Raw genomic sequence first — 27535 nt, forward strand, 5'->3', positions numbered from 1 at the left:
TTCCAGAGAATAGGCCAAGTTTATTTGGTTAAAAAAATATTTCTATACCATTATTATAGAGTCCAGTATTGTCAAGAAAATGTAGGTGGTCATTAAGAATTTATCAAATAGATTGTTCTATCCTGGGTTTGATGACAGAAGTATTCCTTAATTGATTTGCCCCAAATTAAGATGAGCAGCTAACCCTGAGCTCTCTGGCCCAGGAAGGAGTTGGGGAGGAATAGCCTGCTCTCTCAGCTGCAGAATGCTTCTGGAAAGGATGGCGGAGAACTTGCTGGAGGAGGTGGACCTGGGAAGCAATTTAAACTAGATAAATACAGATTCTCTTACTAGGACCCCTACGAATTTTCTAAATTTTCGAAACAACTAGGTAAATTTTAAATGTATATGAAGCTGCTTAAACATTTTCTGTTTCATTACAACTTCAACTGTGGCTGTTACTTAACATTTCTATTGTTCCACAGGAAGTTCCTTAGGTATTAGTTTTTTTGCTAAAACAGGAGAGTTAATATGTACAGTGTCATGAAGAATACATATATATCCTCATCATTTCTTAGTTCCTTCACAGCATTAAGAGAATTATAATTTTCTAAAATATTTATAAAAATAAGAGGATGTCAGTGATTTACACTATTTCCAGATCAAGGGTATGGATTCCAACTGACGCTGCTTTCTCATTTGCAATTTTGCCCTGTGATGTAAACTGAGGAATCAAAGAACTCACCTCTTTCAACAATAAATTCTGGGATCGAAATGTGTATTTTCATTTAGTTATAAAATAATTAAGTCATGGGGATATACAGTATGGTGACTATAGTTAATAATACTATACTGTATTTGAAAGTTGCTAAGAGAATCTCAAAAAAAAAAAAAAAAAAAGAATAGCTCTCAAAAGTCCTCATCACAGGAAAAAAAAAAACGTAGCTATGTATACGGACGGATGTCAATGAGACTTACTGTGGTAAGCATTTCACAAAATACACAAGTATCAAATCATTAGGCTCTATACCTGAAATTAACAAAGTGTTACATGCCAACTATACCTCAATTTAAAAAGTATGGATAACCTATATTAAACCTATCTAATCTCACCTGCTAGTTTAAAAGCTCCCTGAATATATTTTTATACTTTTCCACAGCACCTTGCAGAGAGTGGATTCTCAAGAAATGTTTGATGCAGAAAGGTAAACACAAGAGGTATGTGTCAAGGGTTATAGGTCTAAAGGTTTGACAAAATCTTTTTCCTGCAATGAGAATTTAACCCTTGGTTAACTTTCTGGGTCTGTTCCCTAATAACCTGCTAAGTGGTTTGTCCACTGTATCACCATACAACATGGCTCACGACTGACAAATGACACTTGGCCTGGGAGAACTGTGAACACCGGAGACAACGCTGGGCTTCCTTTAGTGTGAGGACTCGTGGGATGAGGCAGGTCTCTTGCGGGGCTACTGGAAACTATGCCCGTGGAGCTGTTATAGGAGCCACTGGTTTCTGTGCAACATGCAGCTTTCCAGCCAGGGCCACCCCTGTGTCTTCCCAGTGTGGATCGTGTCCTCCTGCACCTGCGCTCTACCGCTGTCCCTGCCTGCCTGTGTGGACACTGCAAGAACTGCAAAGGAGGAACCGGATGGTGCCTGCCGGTAAGCTGTGTTTCTGTCCTGTGTCTTTCTGAATCAAGTGGGGCCAACAGCAGCCTGCAATAATCTTAGGAAGCTGAATGTTCACTTGAACCTAGGAAGACATCTCCCCTCCCATGGTGGACACTGCATCCTTACTTAAATATAATATTGAGGAGAGAGAGAAAAGAGAGAGTGAACAAAAGAGAGGGAAGGAAGGCAAAGCAAGCCAACAAAACACCTTATTAAACACTGTTTAGTTCCTCAACTTAGACTGATTTATCTAAAGATAACACCGACAACTCCTTTCTCTTTGTTTTTCCCTAATACTTTAAGAAGGTTACACTTTAAAATATTTTATTTTCTAAGATGAAAACCTGGATTTTGTTAGGCTAATTGAACTACTGAAATGAAAAGTTAATGCAAGCTCCACATTAGAAATGGCAAGAACAGTTTATCTGTCATGCCCGCTCTGGTGAGTTGTGGTGACTACACAGTACGCTGTGACGAAGAAGATTCTGAGGCTGTGACCCATGTGGGACAGAAGAGGGCCGTGATCATCAATAATGTCTGCAGGACTGAAGAGGGACAGCACGAGTGCCAGGACCATTCCTCTTCTAAAAAATACATTGTGTGTAATGCATTTTTAAACAATTAGGAAATATTTGAGACATAGAAGGTATACAGAATAATAAAAACAAACACCTGTGTGCCCTCTACTCAGCTTCAGAAATAAAATGCTTCCCGTATGGCTGAAGCCCTGAGTATCCTTCCCTAACCCAAACTTCCTCCTTGTTGCTAAGCAGTCACCATCCAAAGGTGATGTTATCATCTCTCTTCATTTTTGTTACTTTTATTATATATGGATATATCCCTAAAAACATATCATTTTACATGTGTTACATGAAATTGGGGTGGTGACACTCTGTATGTATTCCTTTGCTTATTTTGCTGATATAATGAGAGTCATCCAAGCTGAAGAGTGTAGATGGTGCCTTCATCTTCATGGATGTCAAGACTCATTTCAGTGGACCCAGGTTGCTAGAGCCATGGAAGCCTGGTGAAAACAAAACCTAACCCCCTTTGGAGAGATGCTCATATCAGGCTTCACCAGATTTCTGAGACTAAAATCCAAAACCCCCAATGTGAACAGTGAATAGCAGAACCAGACCCTCAGGAGTTCAAATAATGTAGGTATGTGATATCAAATGAATATTTAAATTTTTAAGCACATTAAAGGATAAATTTTGAAATACAAGAAAATGCTCCACTGATTTTAAAAAAAGAAAGAGACCAGGCAGTGAGAATTCTGGGAAGCTAGTGCTAGCAATGATGTGCTTTAGTAAGTCTGCAAAGAAAAAAAAAATAATTGTGTTTAAAAGACGATACATTTAAAAATGAATAAAAGTAAGTCCAGGAAAGTCAACGACCTTACCTCTGAAAAATCGTTCCTTTCTGCTTTTTGCACTGCGGATTCTGCCATCCAGTTCTTCAGCACATATCTAGGATTAACAGCTTAAACAAAGAGGGAGAGGTGCATCGTGGAACAATGATTACCAAGTCGACACAGGCCACATGAAATCACCACTGAAATGAGATAACCTTTAAGAACTTTGCTGGAAGGCCCAGATGAGAACAATGATCAGCTTCAGTCAATTCTGATTGTTTACAAACAATGTACAGTATTCTGACCTTGTGGCACAGAAAAAACTGTTTAGCATTATGAGCAATATTATGGTTTATCTTTTCAGTGTTTCATTGATTTGTTTTGTCACCATGTCCAGTTCTCTAAGCATTTTATACAGTGCAGAGTAAGTAGAAAATTCATCCTGTAGCCCACGTGAAGAGAGGAAAAAATTTGTTGCTTTTAACATCTTCAAACAGAATTAAGGTCTGACTCTAAGACTGTTTAATGCTGATGTTGCCAAAGGCAAACAGGACAGGTTACATGCAAGCAAAACTCTCTGTAAATTTATATTTTTTACAGTAACCATGCATTTTTCATACTAAAAAGTATTATAATACTGAGACATTGCAGAAACTATGTCTTTATTTGAGATGAACCTTTTCCAAAATAATTTATCAAGTGGGTGGAGAGGAGGCAAGTTTATCCCCAGTGGCATAATAGGAATTCAGAGACGACTCCTGATATCACCATTTTGTGATTCTCAACAGCATTCTTCTGAGTTACTTGAATGGACAGAACATACAAATTCCATTTCAACTTGGTTTTAAAGATCTGCCAAGACATGACAGATACTCTAAAATACAATTTCTAAAACAGAACTTCCCTGTGACCCAAGTAATCCTATTTCTCTAGGAACACAGTCTTTGGAAACAAATTTAAACATTCAAAAGCATTATTTATATTATGGAAAATTAGAAGCAACACGCTGCTGCTGCTGCTGCTGCTAAGTCATGTCAGTCGTGTCCGACCCTCAGCCACCCCGTGGACTGCAGCCTTCCAGGATCTTCCATCCATAGGATTTTCCAGGCAAGAGTACTGGAGTGGGCTGCCATTGCCTTCTCCGAGAAGCAACATAAATACCTATTAATAGGGGACTAAGTGAAACAACAAACTGCCAACATCCGCTGGATCATCAAAAAAGCAAGAGAGTTCCAGAAAAACATCTATCTCTGCTTTATTGACTATGCCAAAGCCTTTTGACTGTGTGGATCACAATAAACTGTGGAAAATTCTGAGAGAGATGGGAATACCAGACCACCTGACCTGCCTCTTGAAAACCTGTATGCAGATCGGGAAGCAACAGTTAGAACTGGACATGGAACAATAGACTGGTTCCAAATAGGAAAAGGAGTTCATCAAGGCTATATATTGTCACCCTGCTTATTTAACCTCTATGCAGAGTACATCATGAGAAATGCTGGGCTGGAGGAAGCACAAGCTGGAATCAAGATTGCCAGGAGAAATATCAATAACCTCAGATATGTAGATGACACCACCCTTATGGCAGAAAGTGAAGAACTGAAAGAGGAGAATGAAAAATTTGGCTTAAAAAGCTCAACATTCAGAAAACTAAAATCATAGCATCCAGTCCCATCACTTCATGGCAAATAGATGGGGAAACAGTGGCTGACTTTATTTTTCTGGGCTCCAAAATCACTGCAGATGGTGATTGCAGCCATGAAATTAAAAGACGCTTACTCCTTGGAAGGAAAGTTATGACCAACCTAGATAGCATATTAAAAAGCAGAGACATTACTTGGTCAACAAAGGTCTGTCTAGTCCAGGCTATCTATGGTTTTTCCAGTGGTCATGTATGGATGTGAGAATTGGACTATAAAGAAAGCTGAGCACCAAAGAATTGATGCTTTTGAACTGTGGTGTTGGAGAAGACTCTTGAGATTCCCTTGGACTGCAAGGAGATCCAACCAGTCCATTCTGAAGGAGATCAACCCTGGGTGTTCATTGGTAGGACTGATGTTGAAGCTGAAACTCCAATACTTTGGCCACCTGATGTGAAGAGCTGACTTATTTGAAAAGACCCTGATTCTGGGAAAGATTGAGGGCAGGAGGAGAAGGGGATGACAAAGGATGAGATGGTTGGATGGCATCACTGACTTAATGGACATGGGTTTGGAGTGACTCCGGGAGTTGGTGACGGACAGGGAGGCCTGGCATGCTGTGGTTCATGGGGTCGCAAAGAGTCGGACATGACTGAGCGACTGAACTGAACTGAAGTGAAACAATACACACTCTTTCAAAGATATATTATGCAGTCACTAAAAATGTTGCATTATAAAGGGTGAAGTAAGAAAAATGTTTATTTTTAGTTAAAAAAGCTCTAAAATTATACCACAATATGATTACTACAACAATATTTTCTCATAATCAATACACACAGAAAAAGACAGACCAGAAGGAAATGCATCAAAGAGTGAATAGCAGTTGTGTTTGAGTGATAGGAGTCTTTTTATTCTTTCTACAAATTTGCATTTTCCAAATTTTAAAGAATTCATAAAATAATTCATAGAGAACTCTTTTAAAATAAGAACACATACATACAATGAATATATACAGTCCTTAGATGAAAAAGAAATTGGCATGCAAGGAAAATTGTGGAAGCAGTCAGCTTAGGCAGAGGGAGTAGAGTCACCCAATTTAAAGTCTACACTTTATAGAAACCTGGCAATGGGATACTCTTAAAATATACTAGGAATTGCAGCTGCAAACAGAAGTAGCTTGGATCAAATTATACACATACAAACTATTTGAAATCACAAAATTGTAGATCTGCTTATAGAATTCTTTGAAGAGCTACCTAATTCCATACATTTTTAAAATCTGGTCTGGAACTTGACCATTGCTCATTGTGGAAATTAAAAGTACACTGTTCAACACTTAATATTTCTTTTACTCAAAGCTGCAGCCTTGAATTCACTTAAATATCTTTCATTTTACCATCTCATTCATCCTGTCATGACCAAACAAATCCAAATCCTAAAGTCAGTCAGTTCAGTTGCTCAGTCGTGTTCAACTCTGTGAACCGCAGCACGCCAGGCTTCCTTGTCAGGCATGATATTTTCTTCTTTCAATTTCTTTTTTTTCTCTTAATTGCTGAGAGTATCCATATTGAGCTGCCCTATACATTTTGTATGACTGCATCAATGTACATAAGTGGCTGGCAACTGAACCCATGCTGAGCCCCAAATAGGTTATTCACTTCCTTGTAAAAACTCCACTTGCAAAAAAAAAAAAAAAAAAAAAACTCCACTTGCTTTTATTTCTACAGTGATGTCCTGAGTCAAGAAGCAATCTCATCCATTAACTTAATGTGGGATATTAGCATCCCCTTATTTCATCCACATGGATCAGCTGCCCTAATGATACCAATTTATTACTAGCTCTCGAGAGTCCTCAGTAAGGCAAGAGAACTCGAGGACTTGAGTCCTTCTGTCTTAACTTATTTGATCTGTTAGACCCCACAGTGCAGAAAGAACTAACTTCCGTTTTTTTCTTCTATTTCTTTTACCAAGCATGATGTTGCAGGGTAAACAGAAAGCAGTATATAAAGGTGATTTTTTCTTTAGCTCCATCATTTAATGGATGTGTATTAAGGCCCAGGCACTGTAACAAGATAACTTACAAATATTACTCCTCACGATTACAACATTCCTACAAAATATGCCCCCTTTACAAATAGCTGAGAGCCTTGAAACTTTATATTATGCAGCAAAAAAAGTGGCAAGATGAGATTCATCTGTCAGATTCTAAAACTCATGTTCTTTCTGCCATAAACCACATCATCTTCCTTGTCTCTCCACCATCTTTGAAGACCATGTTATTTAAACATCAATCGGCAAACGTACTGAAAGCAGGGTTATCATACTCAAACTAAAAGTCACCTGCTGAAACCAGAAAGGCTTCTATTTGACACTTCAACTCCATGAAAATAAAGTTACTATAGTTAAAAGCAAAACAACAAATTCAGTTCCCTCAAGTAATTACTTCCAGGTTTCAAAACCTATCACTTTTATATAAAAATCTTTAAAGATGAAAAAAATCAAAAGGATTACTTACCTGTCATTCTTTTTCTTCTTTCAGAATCTGAGTCACTGATGTTACTAAAAAATGAACAAAACAAAGGACAGAATTAATCACTGTCTCCCCAAATCATATCTTTTTTCCAAAAGGGTGAATATTATTTCACAAGACAAATATTGAAAAAGTTTTAATTACACTGAATCAGTACTTGAAAGGGACAGAAAATACTGTTTGATTAACCAATACATAAAATAATGCCTTATTTAGTTATTTGGGCTGTGTTGTGCTTAGTCACTCAGTTGTGTCCTACTCTTTGCAACCCCATGGACTGTAGCCCGCCAGGCTCCTCTGTGGATGGGATTCTCCAGGCAAGAATACTGGAGTGGGTTGCCCTTCCCTTCTCCAGGGGATCTTCCCAACCCAGGGATTGAACCCAGCTATCCCACATTGCCCACAAATTTTTTGCTGGGTGAGCCACCAGGGAAGCCCATTTAGTTATTTGAGATAAGCCCAAAAGTTTTATTTTTACCAATTGAAAAAATAATTTGTCTTAAAAAAAGAATTTAAACTCCCTGGCACCTATTTTTATCTTAAACACAGTTTTCTGAAAATAACTTGTTCTTTGTTACTCACGGTCAGCTTTATGAAAACCCTCAGCTGTCATTAAACTGTGAAAGGCTCTTTGCTCCTGTGCATGCTGTGGTCTCCCTCTTCAGCTTTTTCATGTCCCACCTACAACTTCATACTCTTTCCTGTTTGTTGCTTCTGATTCATTGTGACAGGTATGAAGCGGAGTAACTTTTGACAATTGTATAGGATGTGAGGACAGTTAACAGACACTGGATGAAAGCCTGGGGCGCTCTCTCTCTCCAGAGTTTCAAGGCTTTGAGGGGGTGGGTCCTTGGGCGGTGTTAACAGAATTGAGGTGAACAGAAGGGTGCTCTCTGTATGGGTGAGATGTTAGCAGACATGCCTCATGCAGAGCAGACTTCCAGGGAGTTAGAAGGAAATGTTGGAAAATGGAAAGGAAGTGAGGAATCTGATGGATTGATGATGCTAAAGTAACACATTACATGCTCTTTCAAGAAGTAAGATTAGGTTACTTTACCTCTTTAGTCTCGAAAGGTACTGGGACACCCAGGCAGGAAAGAGTTTGTGCTTTGAGATCATTTTCAGTGCCCAGAATTCCTAGAAGAAAATACAGTAATAGACTGCTTATTTTAACTGTATGTTCCTTAAATTGTATGTTCCAATATTAATAATTTATAACATCCAGATTTCTTTTAAGGTTCTCTATTTCAAGCAGAAGCAGTAAAAAGGAACAGTGTTTTCCTTTTCTTTATATAACATTCAACTCAAATTCTAATTCATGGAAATTCGTGTCATGGAATGATTTAAGAGAAATAAAAAAATATACAGAGTTCTTGTAAATAGACATTACATGTGAATACTTATCAAAACCCTTCCTTTAAATAGGGAACTTGCTTAATTTATAATTTACTTTCAAAATTTAATTTGTAACTATTTTATTTAGTTATCTATTAATTCATTATGTCAGCTATGTGCCAGGAACTATGTTAGTTGGGAAGGATATAAAAATTAATAAGACATAGCCTCTGCTTTTAAAAAGGAAAATGTGTAAACAAATAATTGAGTGCTGCTTTAGAAGTGTTATAGATATACATAATGGTTAAAGGAACAGAAATAAGCAATTAGCTCTAGCTAAGTGTTACAGGGTTGAAAAAGTTTCAAATTCAGAAGACACAGAAATGAACTATTAAAATAAATAAAGGCGTTATGATATACTCTCCTAGATTTTCCCAATATTCAGTAATTTAAATATTAACACTTGTCAAGAACTTGTTCAGATCACGTTAACATTACTTTGTCTCAGTTTTCTACACATTAAATGATAATTAGTTCTGATAGGCAAATCATTTCTAATTTTAAAATTATATCCAAGATGCTTAATAGTTAACAGTTTGCTGAATAAGTCGACATTCTTTTATTCAAATCACTCCTAAAAACATAATTTATGGCTATTTCACACCTGTGAGAACTATATGTATATATATAATTTTATGTGTATATATATGTATATATTTCTTTAGTTAACAGAAAAGATCATAAAATATAATGAAGAAACTGAAATTTTTAAAAATATGGCTATGTTTTTATCTGAAAATAATAAAAACAATGATCAATATAAAAGATTCACACCCTATAAATAGATCTATATTTATAAAAATCTATAATAAGTAGGAGTCTTCTGGCTAGTTCAGTTCAGTTGCTCAGTTGTGTCCGACTCTTTGCGACCCCATGAACAGCAAGACGCCAGGCTTCCCTGTCCATCACCAACTCCCAGAGTTTACTCAAATTCATGTCCATCATTCCAGTGATGCCATCCAACCATCTCATCCTCTGTCGTCCCCTTCTCCTCCTGCCTTCAATCTTTCCCAGCATCAGGATCTTTTCCAATAAGTCAGTTCTTTGCATCCAAGTTTTGGAGTTTCAGCTTCAACATCAGTCCTTCCAATGAACACACCCAGGACTGATCTCCTTTAGGATGGACTTGTTGGATCTCCTAGCAGTCTAAGGGACTCTCAAAATCAATTCTTCAGTGCTCAGCTTTCTTCACAGTCCAACTCTCGCATCCATACATGACCACTGGAAAAACTATAGCCTTAACTAGACAGAACTTTGTTGGCAAAGTAATGTCTCTGCTTTTGAATATGCTATCTAGCTTGGTCATAACTTTTCTTCCAAGGGGCAAGCGTCTTTTAATTTCATGGTTACAGTCACCATCTACAGTGATTTTGGAGCCCAAAAAGATAAAGTCTGTCACTGTTTCCATTGTTTCCCCATTTACCATGAAGTGATGGGACCAAATGCCATGATCTTAGTTTTCTGAATGTTGAGCTTTAAGCCAACTTTTTCACTCTCCTCTTTCACTTTCATCAAGAGGCTTTTTAGTTCTTCACTTTCTGTCGTAAGGGTGGTGTCATCTGCATATCTGAGGTTATTGATATTTCTCCCGGCAATCTTGATTCCAGCTTGTGCTTCATCCAACCCAGCGTTTCTCATGCTGTACTCTGCATAGAAGTTAAATAAACAGAGTGACAATATACAGCCTTGATGTACTCCTTTTCCTATTTGGAACCAGTCTGTTGTTCCATGTCCAGTTCTAACTGTTGCTTCTTGACCTGCATATAGATTTCTCAGGAGGCAGGTCAGGTGGTCTGGTATTCCCATCTCTTGAAGAATTTTTCAGTTTGTTGTGATCCACCCAGTCAAAGGCTTTGGCATAGTCAACAAAGCAGAAGTAGATGTTTTTTGGAACTCTCTTGCTTTTTCAATGATCCAGCAGATGTTGGCAATCTGATCTCTGGTTCTTCTGCCTTTTCTAAATCTAACTTGAACACCTGGAAGTTCTTGGTTCATGTACTGTTGAAGTCTTGCTTGAGACTTTTGAGCATTACTTCTGGTTAATATCCATATTATTCCATAAATGCAATGGATTAGTATTAAAATAAAAAGATGACACATATTCTTAAAACTAAATTAAGAACAGCCACTTTGGTAACAGTTCAGCAGTTTCTTTAAAAATTAAACATACATTTACTAAACAACCCAGCACTTCTACTCCTCATATATACTGAAGAGAAATGAAAACATGTTCACACAAAAACTTGTATATGAATGTCCATAGCAGTATTTATTCACAATAGCCAGAAAATGGAAATGATCCAAATGTCCATCAACTAGTAACTGGATAAACAGAATGTGGTCTATCCTTATAAGGGAGTTATAAAGTAATAAACAGGAAATAATATTTTAAGATCTACTTAAGAGATCTTAAAAGTAATAAAGAGGAAAGAACCACTGATATAGGTTATGACATGGGTGAACCACAAAAATATGCTAAGTGAAGAAACCAGACACTAAAGTCTACATATCATATGATTCCACTTACAGAGACTGTCTAGAAAGGGAAATCTTAAGAGACAGAAAGAAGATTAATAGTTGCTTGAGGACAGAAGCAGAAAAAAGGGATTCACTGCAAATGGGCACAAAGGATCTTTTAGAGTGATGGAATTTGTCTAAAATTGAACTGTGGCATAGCTGCAAAAATCTGCACATTATTTAAAAATCATTGAATTGTACACTTAAAAATGAGTGGAATTTTAGGGTATGTAAATTATGCCTTAACAAACCTGTTAAAGAAAAGTAAGTTAAGAAAAAAGCCAAAAGGCGTGAATAAATACCTGAGAAATGACTAGTTCCTGTAATTGGCTTTGAGTGATCTCACTGAGCTGCCGAAATGTCATTGTAAAGTCAGCTTCTGTCTTTTCCATGAGCTAATGAAAATAATTACATTTAGCAACCTCAGTCATTCCAAGACTATACAGTGTATTCAGTCAAATGTTAATTAGGAAAAAAAGATAAAACGATAATAAACTCACATGTAAGAGAAATGCAATTAAATCATCATCACCCTCGCTTTTTCCAAGTAATCCCAATTTGGCTTTGAACAGTTCTCTAAATCTAAAAGGAAAAATGCCAATTCAATTTGTTATTAAAATTCTCACTATTATAAGAATTGCCCTCAAACCAAGCAGGATGCTTTAATATGTGTTCAAACAAACAAACCTTGTATAATAAAGAACGGGATACTCCTTAAGAATCTGAGTGGCACTGTAGGGAGAAAAAAAGAGACCATAGGTAAACCTTAATATTCGCATTCTTGAATTACATTTTATGTGAACAAAGTGAACCTTCTCATATATTAAATAGTGTGTGATTATGTCTACTGATTCTATTTTAGTGATTTAATTATATATCATATCTTAGAGAAAACTGTCCATATAAATTTACTGCCTCAAAGATTTGAAGACAGTACAGGTCAAATCATGTCACTCCTGAAATATCACTATATACAATTAGCTTAGAGGATAAATGTTAATATGTCTCCATAATACCAAAAGAATTTGGTGTATTTTAAAACTTATCTTAGACCCCAAACAATGCATTAGATACCTCACCTAGTACGATGACATTTTATTTGCCTGAATGGGATGGAGGGGAAAATAATGCGCAAATAGACATCTAGTGAGGGAAAATATCTGAAAAACTTGTTCTCTTTTAACAATAGAGAAAGTGGCAGAGAAGGAAGGTAACTCTGGGAGGTGGGAAATGTAGTAGTTTCCAAATCAGAGGGGGTGGGTGGGGGAGGAGTGAGTGAGTTGCTCAAATCATTAAAAGGTAAGGAAAGTAGGGGGAAAGCTAAAGATAATGCACAACGTAAAACAGAAGGAATAAAGTATATCAATTATTATAATCAATGTGAATAGCCTATATACGTCTGTTAAATAAGAAGCTCGACTACTTAGATATTCAGAAAAACAGTAATAAATAACCTTTGGATCAAAGAAGAAATAAACTATGATTTCACAACACCGAAAAAACAATAAATAGGAGAACACTTTATCCTTATACTATGGAAAAAGGCCAACACTGTACCCTCCACCCCCTCAAAATATATATACATATATATAAACATATATATAGTTTGGAAGCCTTCATTATTACATATTAAAGATTGTTTTTAAAATGTTTCTTGGTTTTAAAAAGGTGATCACTATACAGATATATTTTCACACTGATTTAATTAGTAGATTTTAGGTTTACTCACAGCTGCTTTTGCCTAGGATTCAATAATGGGTTTATCGCTTGTAACAACTTGTTTAAATTAAACATCCCAATATTGGCCTGATTTCCTATTTTATATCTTCTTTCATCATCAGATGTGTTTGGTACAAAATCTGTTTAGAACAAAAATACAACAATGATGACAATTATAATAGTTCTTTCTTCATTTTTAAGTTTACATTTAAACTTAATGAATTTATATTTATTAGATAAAAACATTTCTGACATTTAACCATTTAACTCAAGAGTAATGTAAATACTTAATACCCATGCTCAATGAAAACCTTTTAAAATGTGAATATTTGCCTAGTAGAGGCACACATTTCTAACCTACAAGAATTTCCGGGTTATCACATGTACTTCACACTCCAACTCAACAGCATGTTCCCCCACCCTGATTCTATAACAGATTAGTAAAGGGGAGATTAAGTTACGTGACCAAGGGCACAGATTGAGGATCGATCAGATGCCAGAGCTCAGACTCATGTCTGTCTGACAACAAAGGCAGTTGTTGTCAAAAGTTCCTCTCCCTTAATGGCATCTTCTCTTAATAAGTAATTTTTTTGGCTTTCTGGTTTTTTTTTTTGCCACTCCTAGGGGCTTGCAGGATCTTAGTTCCCAGACCAGGGATTGAACCTGTGCCCTTGGAAGTGAAAGCTCAGAGTCCTAATCTCTGGACCACCCATGGATGGGGATTCCCATCTTTGAGGACTCAATATTATCTCCCTGTGGCACCTGGAAGATTGAGTAGTACATAACACAACTGTTTAATCAATGAACCCAATTTTTTCTACTACGTCAGCATTGTGTTAGCAATAATGGTTTATCTAAAATAAACCAGAGATATTTTTTCTTTAGTGAAATAAAGAATATACATATAAATCATACATACCTGGATTATATGCCTCCATAAAACCAAATGGACCATAGTCAATTGTAATGGATAACAAACTGAAGTTATCAGTATTACAAACGCCTAACAACAACAAAATGCCAAAAGCATGATAATAAAATAATAAAGCATTTTTAACTGTATAAAACTATATAGAATAGGAAAGGTCATGAAGATGCATTTGTTTTAGAAATGAAACAAAATTAGTTTATCAGTTGAAAGTTTAACTGGTGAAGTCAAGTAGCTTAATATATATTAAAACTGTATTTTAAAATTAAATTTAGCCTTTTGTTGTATACTTCCCCTCCCCAAAGATTTCAAATACTGCAAGAACAAAAGCCCTAAGAAATAAAAGTTCCTCTCATTTGTCCTGAATTTCTAGCATTTATTTGAAAATATATGTAGTTTGGAATGCAACTGAGACTACTAAAGAAAACATTAATTTTCAAAGGTTGTGAGAGTAGGGGAAAGGTAAAAATATCCATATTGGTACATATCCATATACCCCATAAGTAACAGTCCTTAGCTGCAGACCACCAGCAGAGTGGGGAGGGAATGTGGCCTCCTAGAGGAGGGGGTCATGGCAGAGTGTGGGGAAGGAGGGAGGCTGGGCGTGCATACACCAGCCTAACGTAGGAGAATTGGACATGGTGGCAGCAGTGTCCAGGGTAGACGGTTTCACCCTTTTCCAGAGCAGGATGACTCAGCTTGTCAAAGTGTTCAGTATTTATATACTCTCTAATCCAGCCATTCCACTTTTAGGAGTTTATCCTCAGAAACTCACCTTCAAATACAGCTGCACGGTCATCACTGCAGCACAGTTTGTAAAAGCAAAAACTCTGAAACACCTCCCTGCTCACCGCCCCAACCCATCCCAAGTGAGACATAGTGAGTATGTAATTAAGGCAGAGTTCAAGACGTTTTGCAACGTGAGGACCCTCTTTGGTATTTAGCCAGAGATCTTAGTATATATATGATTTGCTTTTCAGTATTCTCAGTTCAGGCAGATATTTCTTCCAGTGTAACCTCACACAGTGAATGGCTTACAACACACACAAGCCAGCCCTGTTCTTATAGATGTATGAATACCATCCCAAAAAAGTCTAGAAGAATTGAGATGAAATCGTTATTAATGATCCTGGAAGATCAAGAATATCCTGGAAGACAGAACTCACAGGCACTTCTGTATATTTTAAATTCTTTACCATAAGCAGATAGTGCTTTTATGATTAAAGTTTTTTTAAAAAAAGCTTTTAAAAGACCTAATGTAATATATATTCAAAAGCAGAGACATTAATTTGCTGACTAAGGTCCGTCTAGTCAAGGCTATGGTTTTTCCTGTGGTCATGTATGGATGTGAGAGTTGGACTGTGAAGAAAGCTGAGCACCGAGGAACTGATGCTTTTGAACTGTGGTGTTGGAGAAGACTCCTGAGAGTCCCTTGGACTGCAAGGAGATCCAACCAGTCCATTCTGAAGGAGATCAGCCCTGGGATTTCTTTGGAGGGAATGATGCTAAAGCTGAAACTCCAGTACTTTGGCCACCTCATGCGAAGAGTTGACTCATTGGAAAAGACTCTGATGCTGGGAGGGATTGGGGGCAGGAGGAGAAGGGGACGACAGAGGATGAGATGGCTGGATGGCATCACTGACTCGATGGATGTGAGTCTGAGTGAACTCCGGGGGTTGGTGATGGACAGGGAGGCCTGGCGTGCTGCGATTCATGGGGTCGCAAAGAGTCGGACACGACTGAGTGACTGAACTGAACTGAACTGAATGTAATATATACTCACAAGGTTAAAAAGCTTTACAGGTAACAGTACCCCCATCAAATCAAGGATGCTTATTCTATTTTGTGTATCTGTTCCATTCAAAATCATTTTAAGCATGAGAAAATTGTTTCTCTTTTGCTAAAAACAGATTCATATATTATAAATGTTATTCCTGTTCACTGGTGGGAATATTTTAAAATACATACAAAAAAGAAGTCTTCTGGCTTCAACAGATTAATTCTACTTTCTTATCAGAAGACTGAAACATCAGTAGATAACTTACCATGAGCAAAACCAACAGACATCCACAAGGCAATGAGCTGTGCTGTCTCAAACACCACAATAGAAAAAAAATCCTAAAATAAAATTTAGAAGATTTTCAGATTTCTCAGTAGTGTATATGCTTTTAGGATCTTTCTGTTTCCAGCATGGGAAGATCCCCTCAAAGGTGGGCCAAAAGATGATTAAAGGGATGGAAATTAGTACAAGTTAAGAAAACAATGGAAGAACATAGAATTATTGACCCAGAAATAACATATAAAAGGGTCAGGCACAGTATTATGAACAGATTTTCTCCATGCACAGTAAGAAAAGGAAAAACATTAGAACTCAGCACAAAGGAGTTAAATGTAAACAAAATGAGTTATTAAACTTTGAAATAAGTCACCAAGAAAAATAATGGAATTTCTTTCTCTGTGGCTGTTAAAAAGGTTATGCAGATCAAAAAATTTCCATAAGAATAGAAAATTGCATTTGCTTATGATGTATTTTTTTTTACAACCACTACTATAGAAATATCTATATATCAAATGTGTGAGAAAAGAATATATGTGACCAAGTTACAAAAAACAACATATGTAATTAGGATGTAGTCACATCTGTTCTCTTTTTCTAGATACCTTTCAAACAGAACAGCTTCCTTATCCAAGTCTTGTTTACGAGGTAGTTCATTATCTTTTCCTTTCAAAACATGTTCAAAGTGCTCTACGTTTCCCTTTTTAACTTTAGTTTTTTAAGCGCTAGGTTGTAACCATTGAGGGTGGCCAGCCAATAGAGAAAAAGAGTATTGCCCTTTGTTTTTTAAAAAAAACTTACCACATATCTGTTAGGTTCCTTGACATCTACTAAGGGGAAGTACTCCTGTATGATGAAGTCTAATAACATCCTAGAGATAAGGGGAGATAGTCATCAGTGTTCCTCAGAATATAGTATCGAATATCAATCATCTCAGTCTACTCCTGACATTCATGAATTCATTAGAATGCATGCTTATTATTTAAAAAAAATAAAATAAGATTTTACACCCAGCCACAGAGAAACATTTCCTCATTGCCAATCACAACTGGAAATACGTTTCTAAGATCATATTAGATGCCATCTTATTATGATGCAACTCAGATTGATTCAACAAACATCTATGGAGAATCTCCAAGTGCTAGGAAAAAAAATGACAAAACCCAAACCCAGACATTAAGGAGCATAGATTCTATTGGGGAGAAAAACATCTAAAGAAATAATGACCTCACTGTCTAATACATGGATTCATAGTTAGTTCAGTCGCTCAGTCGTGTCCAACTCTTTGCGACCCCATGAATTGAAATATATAAAAAGGACAAAGATAACAGAGCAAGAAATGATTGTTTATGTGTAGAAGGTCATGTAAAGTTTCACAAACAAGGTTTCAAAGAAATTGGTCAATGTTTGAAGTTAAAATATTGAAGTTGTGTATCATGTTCCATTCCCTACTTTGCCTTCTCTGCTTAGTCGACTACTAGTGTTTCTTGCGTTGGATGAGAGAGAATCCTGAAAAAAATCTGGGGACTGCAGATATGATTTGGGAATTATTAAAACCCATTCAAAACAATAGGAGTGGATTAGAGTTTATTTAGAGTGGATTAGAGACCTGTTTCAGGCACTTGGGAAACAAAACGGAATATATACATGGTCGTGGTAGCCAACATAGGCATTTTCAGGATAAACTGGTCACCAATATACATCAAATGTCAGAGAGAGAAGTGAAATAATTTAACTGAAGTATGACCACCAGATGGAACGATTTCAGTGATCTGGTAAATCTGAGTGGAATGACCACCCCCCAGAAAAATGAGAAGTTAGAAACAGCGCCCTTTGAGAGGAGACTCCTCTCTCAATAAGCTCGGATGACCCTTAGTTCAGTGTTGTTGTTGTTGAGTCACTAAGTCTAGTCTAACTCTTGAGACACCATGGACTGAGGCATGCCAGGGTCCCCTGTCCTTCACTGTCTCTTGGGGTTTGCTCAAATTCATGTTCACCAAGTCAGTGCTGCTATCTAACCATCTCCTCCTCTACTGTCCCCTTCTTTTGCCTTCAGTCTTTCCCAGCATCAGGTTCTTTTCCAGTGAGTCAGTTCTTTGAATCAGATGGCCAGAGTATTGGAGCTTCAGCTTCAGCATCAGTCCTTCCAATGAATATTCAGGACTGATTTCCTTTAGGATTGACATGGTTTGATCTCCTTGCTGTCCAAAGGGCTGTCAAGAGTCTTCTCCAGCACCACTGAGTCCAGTAAACACTTGCTAAAGAGACTTGGGAGAAGAGTCATGACAACGGTGATGACTTCTCTGCTCTTCTCTCTCCCCATACTCTTCATGGACCAGGAATTTGGACTTAAACTTAGTAAGCTGATAACTTCCCTGATAGCTCAGTTGGTAAAGAATTTGCCTGCAATAATGGAGACCCTGCTTTTTGATTTCTGGGTTGGGAAAATTCGCTGGAGAGGGGATAGGCTACCCACTCCAGTATTCTTGGGCTTCCCTTGTGGATCAGCTGGTAAAGAATCCGCCTGCAATGCAAGAGCCCTGGGTTCAATACTTGGATTGGGAAGATCCCCTGAAGAAGGGAGAGGCTACCCACTCCAGTATTCTGGCCTGGAGAATTTCATGGACTCTATAGTCCATGGGGTTGCAAAGAGTTGGACACAACTAAGCGACTTTCACTTTCACTTTCAAGCTGATAACTACAGTGAGGATTCATCATCCAAATGATTCTAGTTCGTCCTAGAGAATTTTCTTGTATTATTTCTAGTGGCCTTTTAAAACTGTATGATCTTAACAAATGGAAACAGAATTCTTCTTAAAGGAGGAAATGTTTTTGTTTGAAGAAACATCCTGCTAAGTCAGCTTTGAGGAAGACAGAATTTTGTGAGTGCTGATTCCGCAGGCCCCAAGACATTGGAGTTTGGTGGAAGCTACGCTGCATGACACAAGGGGAAGAGCTTTGATCTTTTGAGGGAATTGTTCCTCTGTCTTACCTGAAGAAATCTTCGGTAAGATTTGTTCATAAATGCTTTGTGCAGTTTCAGTCTGCCGTTTGTTTGCTTTCGCCCTGTTGAAGGGACTGGGTCAACCCAGTATGAAACAGGCATCACACACATGTCAAAACTGGAGTCCAGGAAAGAAGACACGTGAGCCAGAGCACTCATCCTGGGAACCCCAGATGTTGGAGGAGAGCTCTGGAACCTCGTGAGGCTGCAGAATTCAGGAGTTTGAGTTGCTTCCGCCTGGTGTCTGGGTGGCACAGAGGCCCTCAGTTCCAACTGGGCTTCATACTAGATAAAAACACTCCTTGAGAAGAGGGTCTACTGAGTCTAAACACATCTTTTTCAGCCTCCTAGAAACCCACACTGTGGTAGACACACAACATATCTAATAGATGTTAAAAATATCTATTAATTGAAATTTGAGGTCTTACTTACAAGAAAACCAAAAATATTTAAACTTCACAGCACATAAACAAGCATTTCTTTCCAGTGTCTTCTACCATTAAAAAAAAAAAAAAGACTGGTTTTCTAACCTTAGTAAATCCAGCTCACCATAATGAGTCAAAATTTCTAATGATCCAATTCTAAACCAGGATTTTGCAACACGCAGCACTACTGCACCTGGAAAAGAAACATTTATTTTAGCATAAACTATTTTAAACTGTGCAAATACAGCGTAACATGCTCTTCTTAAAAATGAAATTATTTTAATAAAAAATAGAGTGATTGAATTTATCAGAAAAACAATTAATTTACATCCTACAAAGGGCCAAGGCTTTTATCTCTTTCTTTAACTAATAAAGCATGTAAGGCTGTCAGCTGTTCTCAACAGCTCTGCTTTATAAGTAGTTAAATATATTTATTATTGGTTTTCAGGTCTCCTCCCTCGCCAGAGATTTAGAGACAGGTTTCCCTTGCTCTTTCTCTTTTTACTGCTCTACGGCACTTTCTGATTTTTTACTTCTGACCTACTAACAACTGAGGGGAAAGGTAACCAAACTTACTGGAAGTAAACAGGAAGTAAGAGCAATTGGGGGTGGGGGGTGTCTTCTGGGAAGGAAGTGTATGAATGTTGGTGCACTGGCTTTGTGACGTCTTGGGATGTTTTGCATTGGTTGTCCATGAATTTCCCATGTTCACTTCCCAGATGTTTTGCTCTTTCAAAAGGATGGCTTAGTGATATAAGCATATGAGAAAGGATATTCTACTATAATATCATAATGCTGAACTTACATCATGATGATCCACAGGTCATGTTTTTGATCTTTTGTTTTTTAGTATTTTAAAGTCTTGACTGAATTTGTTACAATATTGCTTTCTATATTTTGGCTTTTTGGCTGCAAGCCATGTGGGATCCTAGCTCCCCAACTAGGGATTGAACCTGCACCCCTTGCACTGGAAAGCTAAGTCTTAACCACTAAATCATCAAGGAAGTCCCCATGTTTTACGAAGACTGCTGAGATGCCCAATATCTGGTATTCCCGAAGAAGTTAGTCTACTTTTATGTAAGCATTTTAAGAACTGTCATTACCTCGTTCTTTTGTAAGGTTTCCATTGTAGAATTGATCTCTCCATACGACATCATCACTCACAACCAGACTGAAAGGTAAGAGAACCATCCAAGTTATACTTTTAACTGCTAGCAAGCTATAAAGAAGTTATAAGCTATACCTATTTATGTATGGATGTGAGAGCTGGACCATAAAGAAAGCTGAGAGCTGAAGAATTGATCCCTTTGAACTGTGATGTTGGAGAAGACTCTTGAGAGTCCCTTGGACTGTAAGGAGATCCAACCAGTCCGTCCTAAAGGAAATCAGTCCTGAATATTCATTGGAAGGACTGATGCCGAAGCTCCAATACTTTGGCCACCTGATGCAAAGAGTTGACTCATTGGAAAAGACCCTGATGCTGGGAAAGGTTGAAGGCAGGAGGAGACAGGGATGGACAGAGGATAAGATGGTTGGATGGCATCACCAACTCAATGGACATGAGTTTGAGCAAGCTCTGGGAGTTGGTGATGGACAGGGAAGCCTGGCGTGCTGCAGTCCATGGGGTCGCAAAGACTCAGACATGACTGAGCATCTGAACTGAACTGAAAACTAAGAAATAATGAGAAGTCAGGCTCTTGGGGGTTTATCTGCTCTCTTCACTGATGTATTTCTGAAGGTAATGTGACGCAGTCCTGAAAGTTAGCTTACAGGAAAGGAATTACCTTGCAGCTCTGCTGGTGGGAATTCCGAGATAATGCAGAGCTTCACTACATAGAAATTCTCTTACAGAGGAACGAAGGATGGCTCTGCCATCTCCATTTCTATGGGTAAAACAATAAAAAAGATGTTCAGTTATAATTCAGATAACATTAATTTTTACTTAGATGACTAAAAAAAAAAAAAATGTACCGGGAGTACGGGGTCTTTCCTGAGCCTTTTAATTGCAGCTCCCATTTTTCACCTTGCCTTAAGGAAAAAAAAAAAAAAAAACACAACTAAATATTAGAAGATTTGTTTTAATATTTAGCAGAAAAGCTGTTCTACAAGAAAACATACAATACCTGTTCATGTAAATTCCAATAAGATGGGCTCTTCCATCCCCAAGCTGATCTGCCCATATCCCAAACTAAAAGGGAAAAGAGAAAATTATTCATGTTTATTAAACTTTGAAGTGTTTATTGTAATCTTATATTCAAAGTTACTTTGTCAAATGACACTGGAACAGTGCATTTTTAAGATTATAATAACAACCTGAATAAAGGTGAAAATAAAATTCAATCCATAAGTCAAATTCATTTTAAAATTATAAATTTAAGACATATAATTAATTTCTTCATTATTTTATAGCTGAGCTTAAGCTTGTTTGGTAGAATACTGACGACTGACCTATTTAATTCCAGAACATGAACTAGGAACAACTGTCAGTAGAAAATTTACCTGTACTATACATATACAGTATAAAACCAGGAACATACTGTACCTGGAAAAAACCGCTTTTGAATGGACATGATTAACTGTTTCCAGACTTTTGCATTAAGATTTGTTTGTGGTTGTTCAACTCCCAGCTATGCCACTTACTAGCTGCGGAAATTTGTTTGAGTAACAATCTCAGTGAGACTGACTTTTCACTTACATAAAATGGGAAAACCCTTGCCAGATTGTTGTAAGAATGAATGTTAATATATGAAAAATGCACTATGTCCAACGCACTCAAGTGCCCCAAAGATGGTAATTATTATTATTGCTAATGATTACTTGCTAAAGATCAGTCTATTTTCTTAAATTAATCAAACTCACAAGAAAGTCACAGCAATTTCAACAATTGGTTTTGTTTCCTCCTTTTTAAAAAAAAAATCAGTCAGATTCCACAGCTTGAACTTGCTTCAACATCTTGCTTTACTTCTAGAAGTCAACATTAGTTATAAAGTAACATCTTTGTTTTATTTCTAATTGCTTTTGCATGTACAACATCCCCAGTTAATCCCGATTTAATTTCTACCAGTTTCTATTAAAAGCAGTTCTAAAACTTTGCTTTACAGCTATTCTGGCAAACCCTTCTGAGGCTTTTATACTGATGCATCATGCGAACTGACTTTGCTTAAATCTCTTGCCAAGAACTCCACAGAATGAGTTTTTTTTGCAGTAATTCACAGAGCTATTATATTGTGCTGCCTCAGTTTCCTCAGTTGCATCAGAGAAACTTAGGAAATCACATCAGCTAATCCATATAAACATTTCATGACACATTCTTCTAGAAACATCTTGGTGAAGTTTCAATATATTAAATATTAGAGAAGCTAATGCAAGGAGAAGGAAATGGCAACCCAGTCCAGTGTTCTTGCTGGGAGAATCCCATGGACGGAGAAGCCTGATGGGCTATAGTTCATGGGGTCACAGACAGTTGGACACAACTGAAGTGACTTAGCATGCACGCACTTCTGTAATGGGATAGCGTTTCCACCAGCTGCTTATATTTGCAGCTGGTGCTATATACTGGTGCTATTTTTTATATTAATTAATTAATTTGGCTGTGCCAGGTCTTAGGCACTCGGGGTATTCAATGTGTTGTGGCATGTGGAATCTTTTAGTTGTGGCGTGTGGGATCTAGTTCCCTGAGAAGGCTTCGAACCCAGGCCCCCTGCATTGGGAGTGCTGAGTCTTGGCCACTGGAACACCAGGAGAGTCCTGGTACTATTCTTACCTGGTGGCCGCCATATCTGTGAGCCAATGGAATGGATCCAAATACTATCTTTCCACCACTTACAAGCTGGATAAAATCATCTGTTTCTGAGACAGATAAATCAAGGTCCAAAATATCTTCTAGCACTTCCTGAGGCAGGGGGAAAAAAAAAACAAACTTCTTGCAAACATAAGTAATCCTTTAATAGTTTTTGAGAAAATAAACTTTATGGAAGAAGGAAATTAAAAGAATAAACTTCTTACAAAATTAGATTAATATCTTCCCAGAAGAGATGTACCACACTTTCTAGGATTATTTATGCTACTTGGGAAAATATGTTCATTAGATAGTTCTAAAATGTTTGTGGATTTCTTATTATGGATGGTAAAATAATATTCTTCCTAGCACATATTCTTTCAAGGAAGTAGAAAAAAGTAAATGTCCTATTTTTTTTTAAATCTCAAATTCATTTATATCTTGAAAGAACAATTTAGAATTTGTTATTAGAGCCCCTTTCTAAGAATTTAACTCATTTACCTCTTTTTTTTTTTTTTTTTTCACAAAAGTGTGTTTTCCTTGTAAGATAATTTTAAAATGAAACTGAATACCAGTCCCAGGAATAATTATTCAAAAGTGATTTCTAAGAATGACATTCTCCAAGTTATAAAGTTTAAACACAAATCATTTATCAATAGACTAACAAGTTAACTCCAAAAAATGTTACTAATTGTTAGACAAAATTATAGTGAGTTAAGTATTTGTGTTGTGAAAAAGTAAAGCCTAACCTTTGAAACTGCTACAAGACGTACTCTTGATTGGAAAGGAGTGGGGAAGGCAATTGAGAAAACACAGTTTTTCACTTTACGCACATAATTTTCTTTAACAGGATCAGTTGGCAACACAGCTGATAAAAAAAAAAAGACCTTCTTAATGTTCTCATTTGTTGCATATACAGCATTAATAATCCTTAGAAAGGCTACAGTTCTTCAAGAAAATCGACTTGAACTACTATTTTGTTCACACTTTGCTATTTAAAGCTCTCCCATTATTTTCAACCATTTTCTGATTCCAGTCTCAGTGAGAAACTTCAAAACATTTGATACATGCCTGTTCACAATGCTAGAAATTTAATAATTGACTCTAAAGAGATATGTTTCATAAGGTCCATATACTAAAGTACATATTTTAAAAGCTGTAGAGGAAAAAGGAGAGCTTTGAACATGTTTACTTTTAAGTATAATTCTTAAAACCTTAATGTTCTCCTAATCTAAAGCAATTAAAACAAAAATATAAAAGAGGACTAGGTGTATTACTAAAAGATATAAGAAACACAAAAATCTATGTTTCTGGATAAAGATATTATCAAGTTACCACTGACCCTAAATTATTTACCAAACATAATGGAAATCCAATTAAAATCCAGTAGAATTTCTTTTTTGAAGAAACAAAGTGTAAATATAGGAAAATAAAGACTTTTTTTAAAATAAGAGAGATAGGAGCTTCCTTATCATTTTAAAACTTATAAAAATATTGCTATCCCCAAAATAGATGCAAAAATCAATGGGACGCCAAAAGCACAGAAAAAGTAATGTAAGAGGTCCCTGTATAATGAAAATGATCATTTTGAATCTGTGGAGAAAGGTGGCAACAGGTTGATTTGCTAAACTGTTTGCAATAATTCCTATTTATTCCACCCAAGCCTAGGTGAACTAAATATCAGTTATAATAGAAACAAGAGAATTCTCATATCTCCTCCATGGGAGTAAAAAACAGGCAAATGTGGGTCAGATTTAGGTCTTCATAGTTTTCCCTAAGTACATGGCGAATAAGGCAACTCATGGGGAATTATCCACCAACAAAACCTCTGATTAGTAGTTAAAGTGAAGTTGCTCAGTGGTGTCTGACTGTGCGACCCCATGGACACCAGGCTCCTCCATCCGTGGGATTTTCTAGGGAAGAGTACTGGAGTGGGGTGCCATTTCCTTCTCCAGAGGTAGTAGATGACCCAATAGCTTGTTTTCTTCTCTCTAGGAGAGCCACTGTGTGGAAACAGACTAAATTATATAATAAAGGCATTTTCTTTTATGGTGCTATACAACAAGTATACGACGTTTAACTGATAGCTATGATTTTGTACTGATGGACTCATACTTTGGCAAGGTAGTTCATCAGCTAATACCTGTGGTCACTGACCACGGAACAAAAAAGACTTTCACAGGCAATCAGTCCTCACCCTTATTACATTTAGCTAACTCTTCAGTCAGAGACCAAGACCCCAGCAAAAATTCCAAATATATGCTAACTCTTTACTTAACGTTTCGGAGAAATTGGTAATAGAAGTAAGGGTATCGTTTCAATTCTTCAGAATTCAGTGGGGCCTCGGAATATGAAATGCACTAAAATGGCTCACCTTTCAGTGCAACCATGTTTGAACCGCTTCTCTCACTAAATGTTCTTATCAGTTATATTGATAATTTTATCAGTTATTGAATAACCTCAAAATGAGGTACTTCTATGCAGTACTATGAAACAAGATATGGTTAATACATATATATGTATAATACTTCCTTGGCTGTAAAACCTAGTCCTACCTAGTGTTATGAACAGTATCTTCATGATGGAAATGTAGCCAATTCTGCAATATCAAGATAACTTTGAAAATGTTTTTAGCAATCCATTTATTCCATTTTTATCAGTATTGCTAGTTGTTTCTTTTAAGGGTAGTGAAAAAGACTGCACAAAACGAGTCTGTTCTTTGGTAGTTAATTGCTCGGCATAAACCAGTGTGTTAACTTCCTAGACTGATGCTTGACTTAGTTGGGTCAAAAGAACTACTTGGTATTCTTTGGGTGTCCAGTTGGTGGGTTATTGTTCATCAGAAGTTTAGTTGCAACGTTGGAGGCCTTGACTAATTTCTGCTGTTTTCCCTACTGAGCCTTGCCATTACTACATCTTTGTAACAGCCAGGTTGTTGTTTTAATCTGGCAAACCATGTCTCAATGAAAACGGCTTAACAGAATCATGCAGAATCCTGTTCTACCAACTATGTGAGCTTGGGCAAGACACTTAATTCCTCTACATCTGTCTCCCTATCTAGAAAAAAAGGGCAAACGACACTACTTGAAGTCACAGGATTGTTACAAGTTCAAGGGTTTACTGCAACTCTATTTTGGCAAATTCTACCTGTTGGTTATTTCTTAGTATGTAAACCTAAATCAAGATAAGCCACCAGGTGCATAGTAACAGCCTTAATCTAAAGCACCTGGCACATCTTTTACATACTTTCAAGACTGGAGTGGGGGAACACCTGGATAAAATGGACATTAAAAATTTTAATTCTTTTAGTCAGTTGAAGAAACACTTTGAAGATAAATCTAAAAATACTGTGCTCAGCTATATGGGTACTTATGTTTTTTTAAGTGCAAAATGCATGGGTGAGAACAAGAAAAAAATATCAGAGAATCACAGTTGTCTGCTTGCTGGTCTACACAGGAGTTATTTTTTGTTTCTTGGTGAGGACAGAGGAAGTTTCTATTTCTGTATCCCTGATGCTTACACGGTCTCTGATCTGCTTTGTGCGTTTATGTGCTTGTGTTGAATGATTAATTATATCACAACTTCTGTTATAAAGGCCCAGAAGGTAAGGAATCTGCCTATGCTTGAGACCTGGGTTCAATCCCTGGGTGGGGAAGATCCTCAGGAGAAAAGAATGGCTACCCACTCCAGTATTCTTGCCTGGAGAATTCCATGGACAGAAGAACCTGGAGGTCTACAGTCCAGAGACGCCCTGTTAGTACCATGACAAGAATAGATGTGGACATAGGATTAAGGAAAGGACTTTCTAACCCTTCTCGGGTATTAGTCTTGTCCATTCTCCAGTATCCCCTGGGCTGTTTACAAGTAGCTTCAACATTATCAAATAGGAAACAACTCCACACAGCTCAGTACACCCACGCGCGGGACTCACACATCCAGATGTGAGCAAGACCGCCAAACTAGACCACGATATACCTATGAGGTTTTCAGAGGAGAGAGTCCAGAAGTCGAGAGACGAGACTAATCTAGCTCCTCTTTCACAATAGCCCTGCTCGGGGTTTGACTTGTTCCTGGAAAGGTGCAAAAGGTTGGCATTTCCTTGAAAGCTAGGTCGCCATAAGGAGCCGACAACGGCGTGGCAGGTGACGCCCAAGAGAAGCAGCGGCGGTAACTGGAGCCTCCAAATTAGGCAGCAAAAAGGGAATTCGATCCTCTGCGTCCTATTTCCGCCTAAAAACGCAGAAGGAAAGTTAAGGACTGTTTGTCGGGCGCCCTGTAGCATTTCTAGGTGACAGCTGGTTTCCGCCAGGGGTAGATTGTGGCGGTGAATGCCGGAGGCACGAGCTGGACGGGGTAGGGAGAGGCCGCTTTCCAGGAGGAAGATCCCGCTGGCTTCCCCCGGCCTGGCGGCCGGCGGAGGTACGAAGGATCCAGCCGTCGCGGAGTAACCTTTGCGGCCGCCCCTCCAGCTCTCCAGCTAGAAGGTCCTCCATTAGAAGAGCGAAGGGGCGAGGCGTGTTACGCCAAGCTCTTCCGGTT

General features: G+C 37.5%; 2 protein-coding genes across 5 annotated transcripts in view; one reads left to right on the plus strand and one right to left on the minus strand.

Moving 5' to 3' along the window:
• The window catches only part of LOC120869255 (amyloid beta precursor protein binding family B member 1 interacting protein), a 91967-nt gene extending 75906 nt beyond the window's left edge, over positions 1-16061 (plus strand). For all 3 annotated transcript variants that reach the window (XM_040248441.1, XM_040248442.1, XM_040248440.1), the window contains 2 exons: positions 13242-13245; positions 16052-16061. The gene's annotated coding sequence lies outside the window, so the exon portion shown is untranslated. The remainder of the gene's footprint in view (positions 1-13241; positions 13246-16051) is intronic.
• On the minus strand, positions 1-27522 carry LOC120869256 (protein adenylyltransferase SelO-like). Of its 2 annotated transcripts, XM_040248443.1 has the most exons (19): positions 26972-27522; positions 23746-23864; positions 22982-23110; positions 21342-21406; positions 21190-21246; positions 21003-21101; positions 20322-20389; positions 19324-19411; positions 16591-16660; positions 15779-15851; positions 13725-13808; positions 12816-12945; positions 11774-11818; positions 11587-11668; positions 11389-11481; positions 8232-8311; positions 7160-7203; positions 3053-3132; positions 1-289 (listed from the first exon to the last, which is right to left on the minus strand). In XM_040248443.1, the coding sequence occupies exons 1-19, from the start codon at positions 27276-27278 to the stop codon at positions 167-169; spliced, it is 1836 nt and encodes a 611-aa protein (XP_040104377.1). In that variant the 5' UTR covers positions 27279-27522; the 3' UTR covers positions 1-166. The 2 variants fall into 2 exon arrangements, with proteins under 2 accessions (XP_040104377.1, XP_040104378.1); XM_040248444.1 differs by lacking the exon at positions 13725-13808 and having other exon boundaries at positions 26972-27514.
• Positions 27523-27535: the final 13 nt, after the last annotated feature.

Source organism: Oryx dammah, unplaced genomic scaffold, assembly GCF_014754425.2.
Source record: "Oryx dammah isolate SB20612 unplaced genomic scaffold, SCBI_Odam_1.1 HiC_scaffold_10, whole genome shotgun sequence".
Lineage (NCBI taxonomy): Eukaryota > Metazoa > Chordata > Mammalia > Artiodactyla > Bovidae > Oryx > Oryx dammah.

Excerpts from the sequence above, each read along its gene's own strand:
- LOC120869256 (XM_040248443.1), bottom strand. The coding sequence starts at position 27,278 with ATGCTACAGGGCGCCCGACAAACAGTCCTTAACTTTCCTTCTGCGTTT. Across the intron at positions 21,247-21,341 it reads ATTGGAATTTACATGAACAG|GCAAGGTGAAAAATGGGAGC; the intron begins GTATTGTATGTT and ends TTTTTCCTTAAG. Across the intron at positions 13,809-15,778 it reads GTCTGTTGGTTTTGCTCATG|GCGTTTGTAATACTGATAAC; the intron begins GTAAGTTATCTA and ends TGTTGTTGTTAG.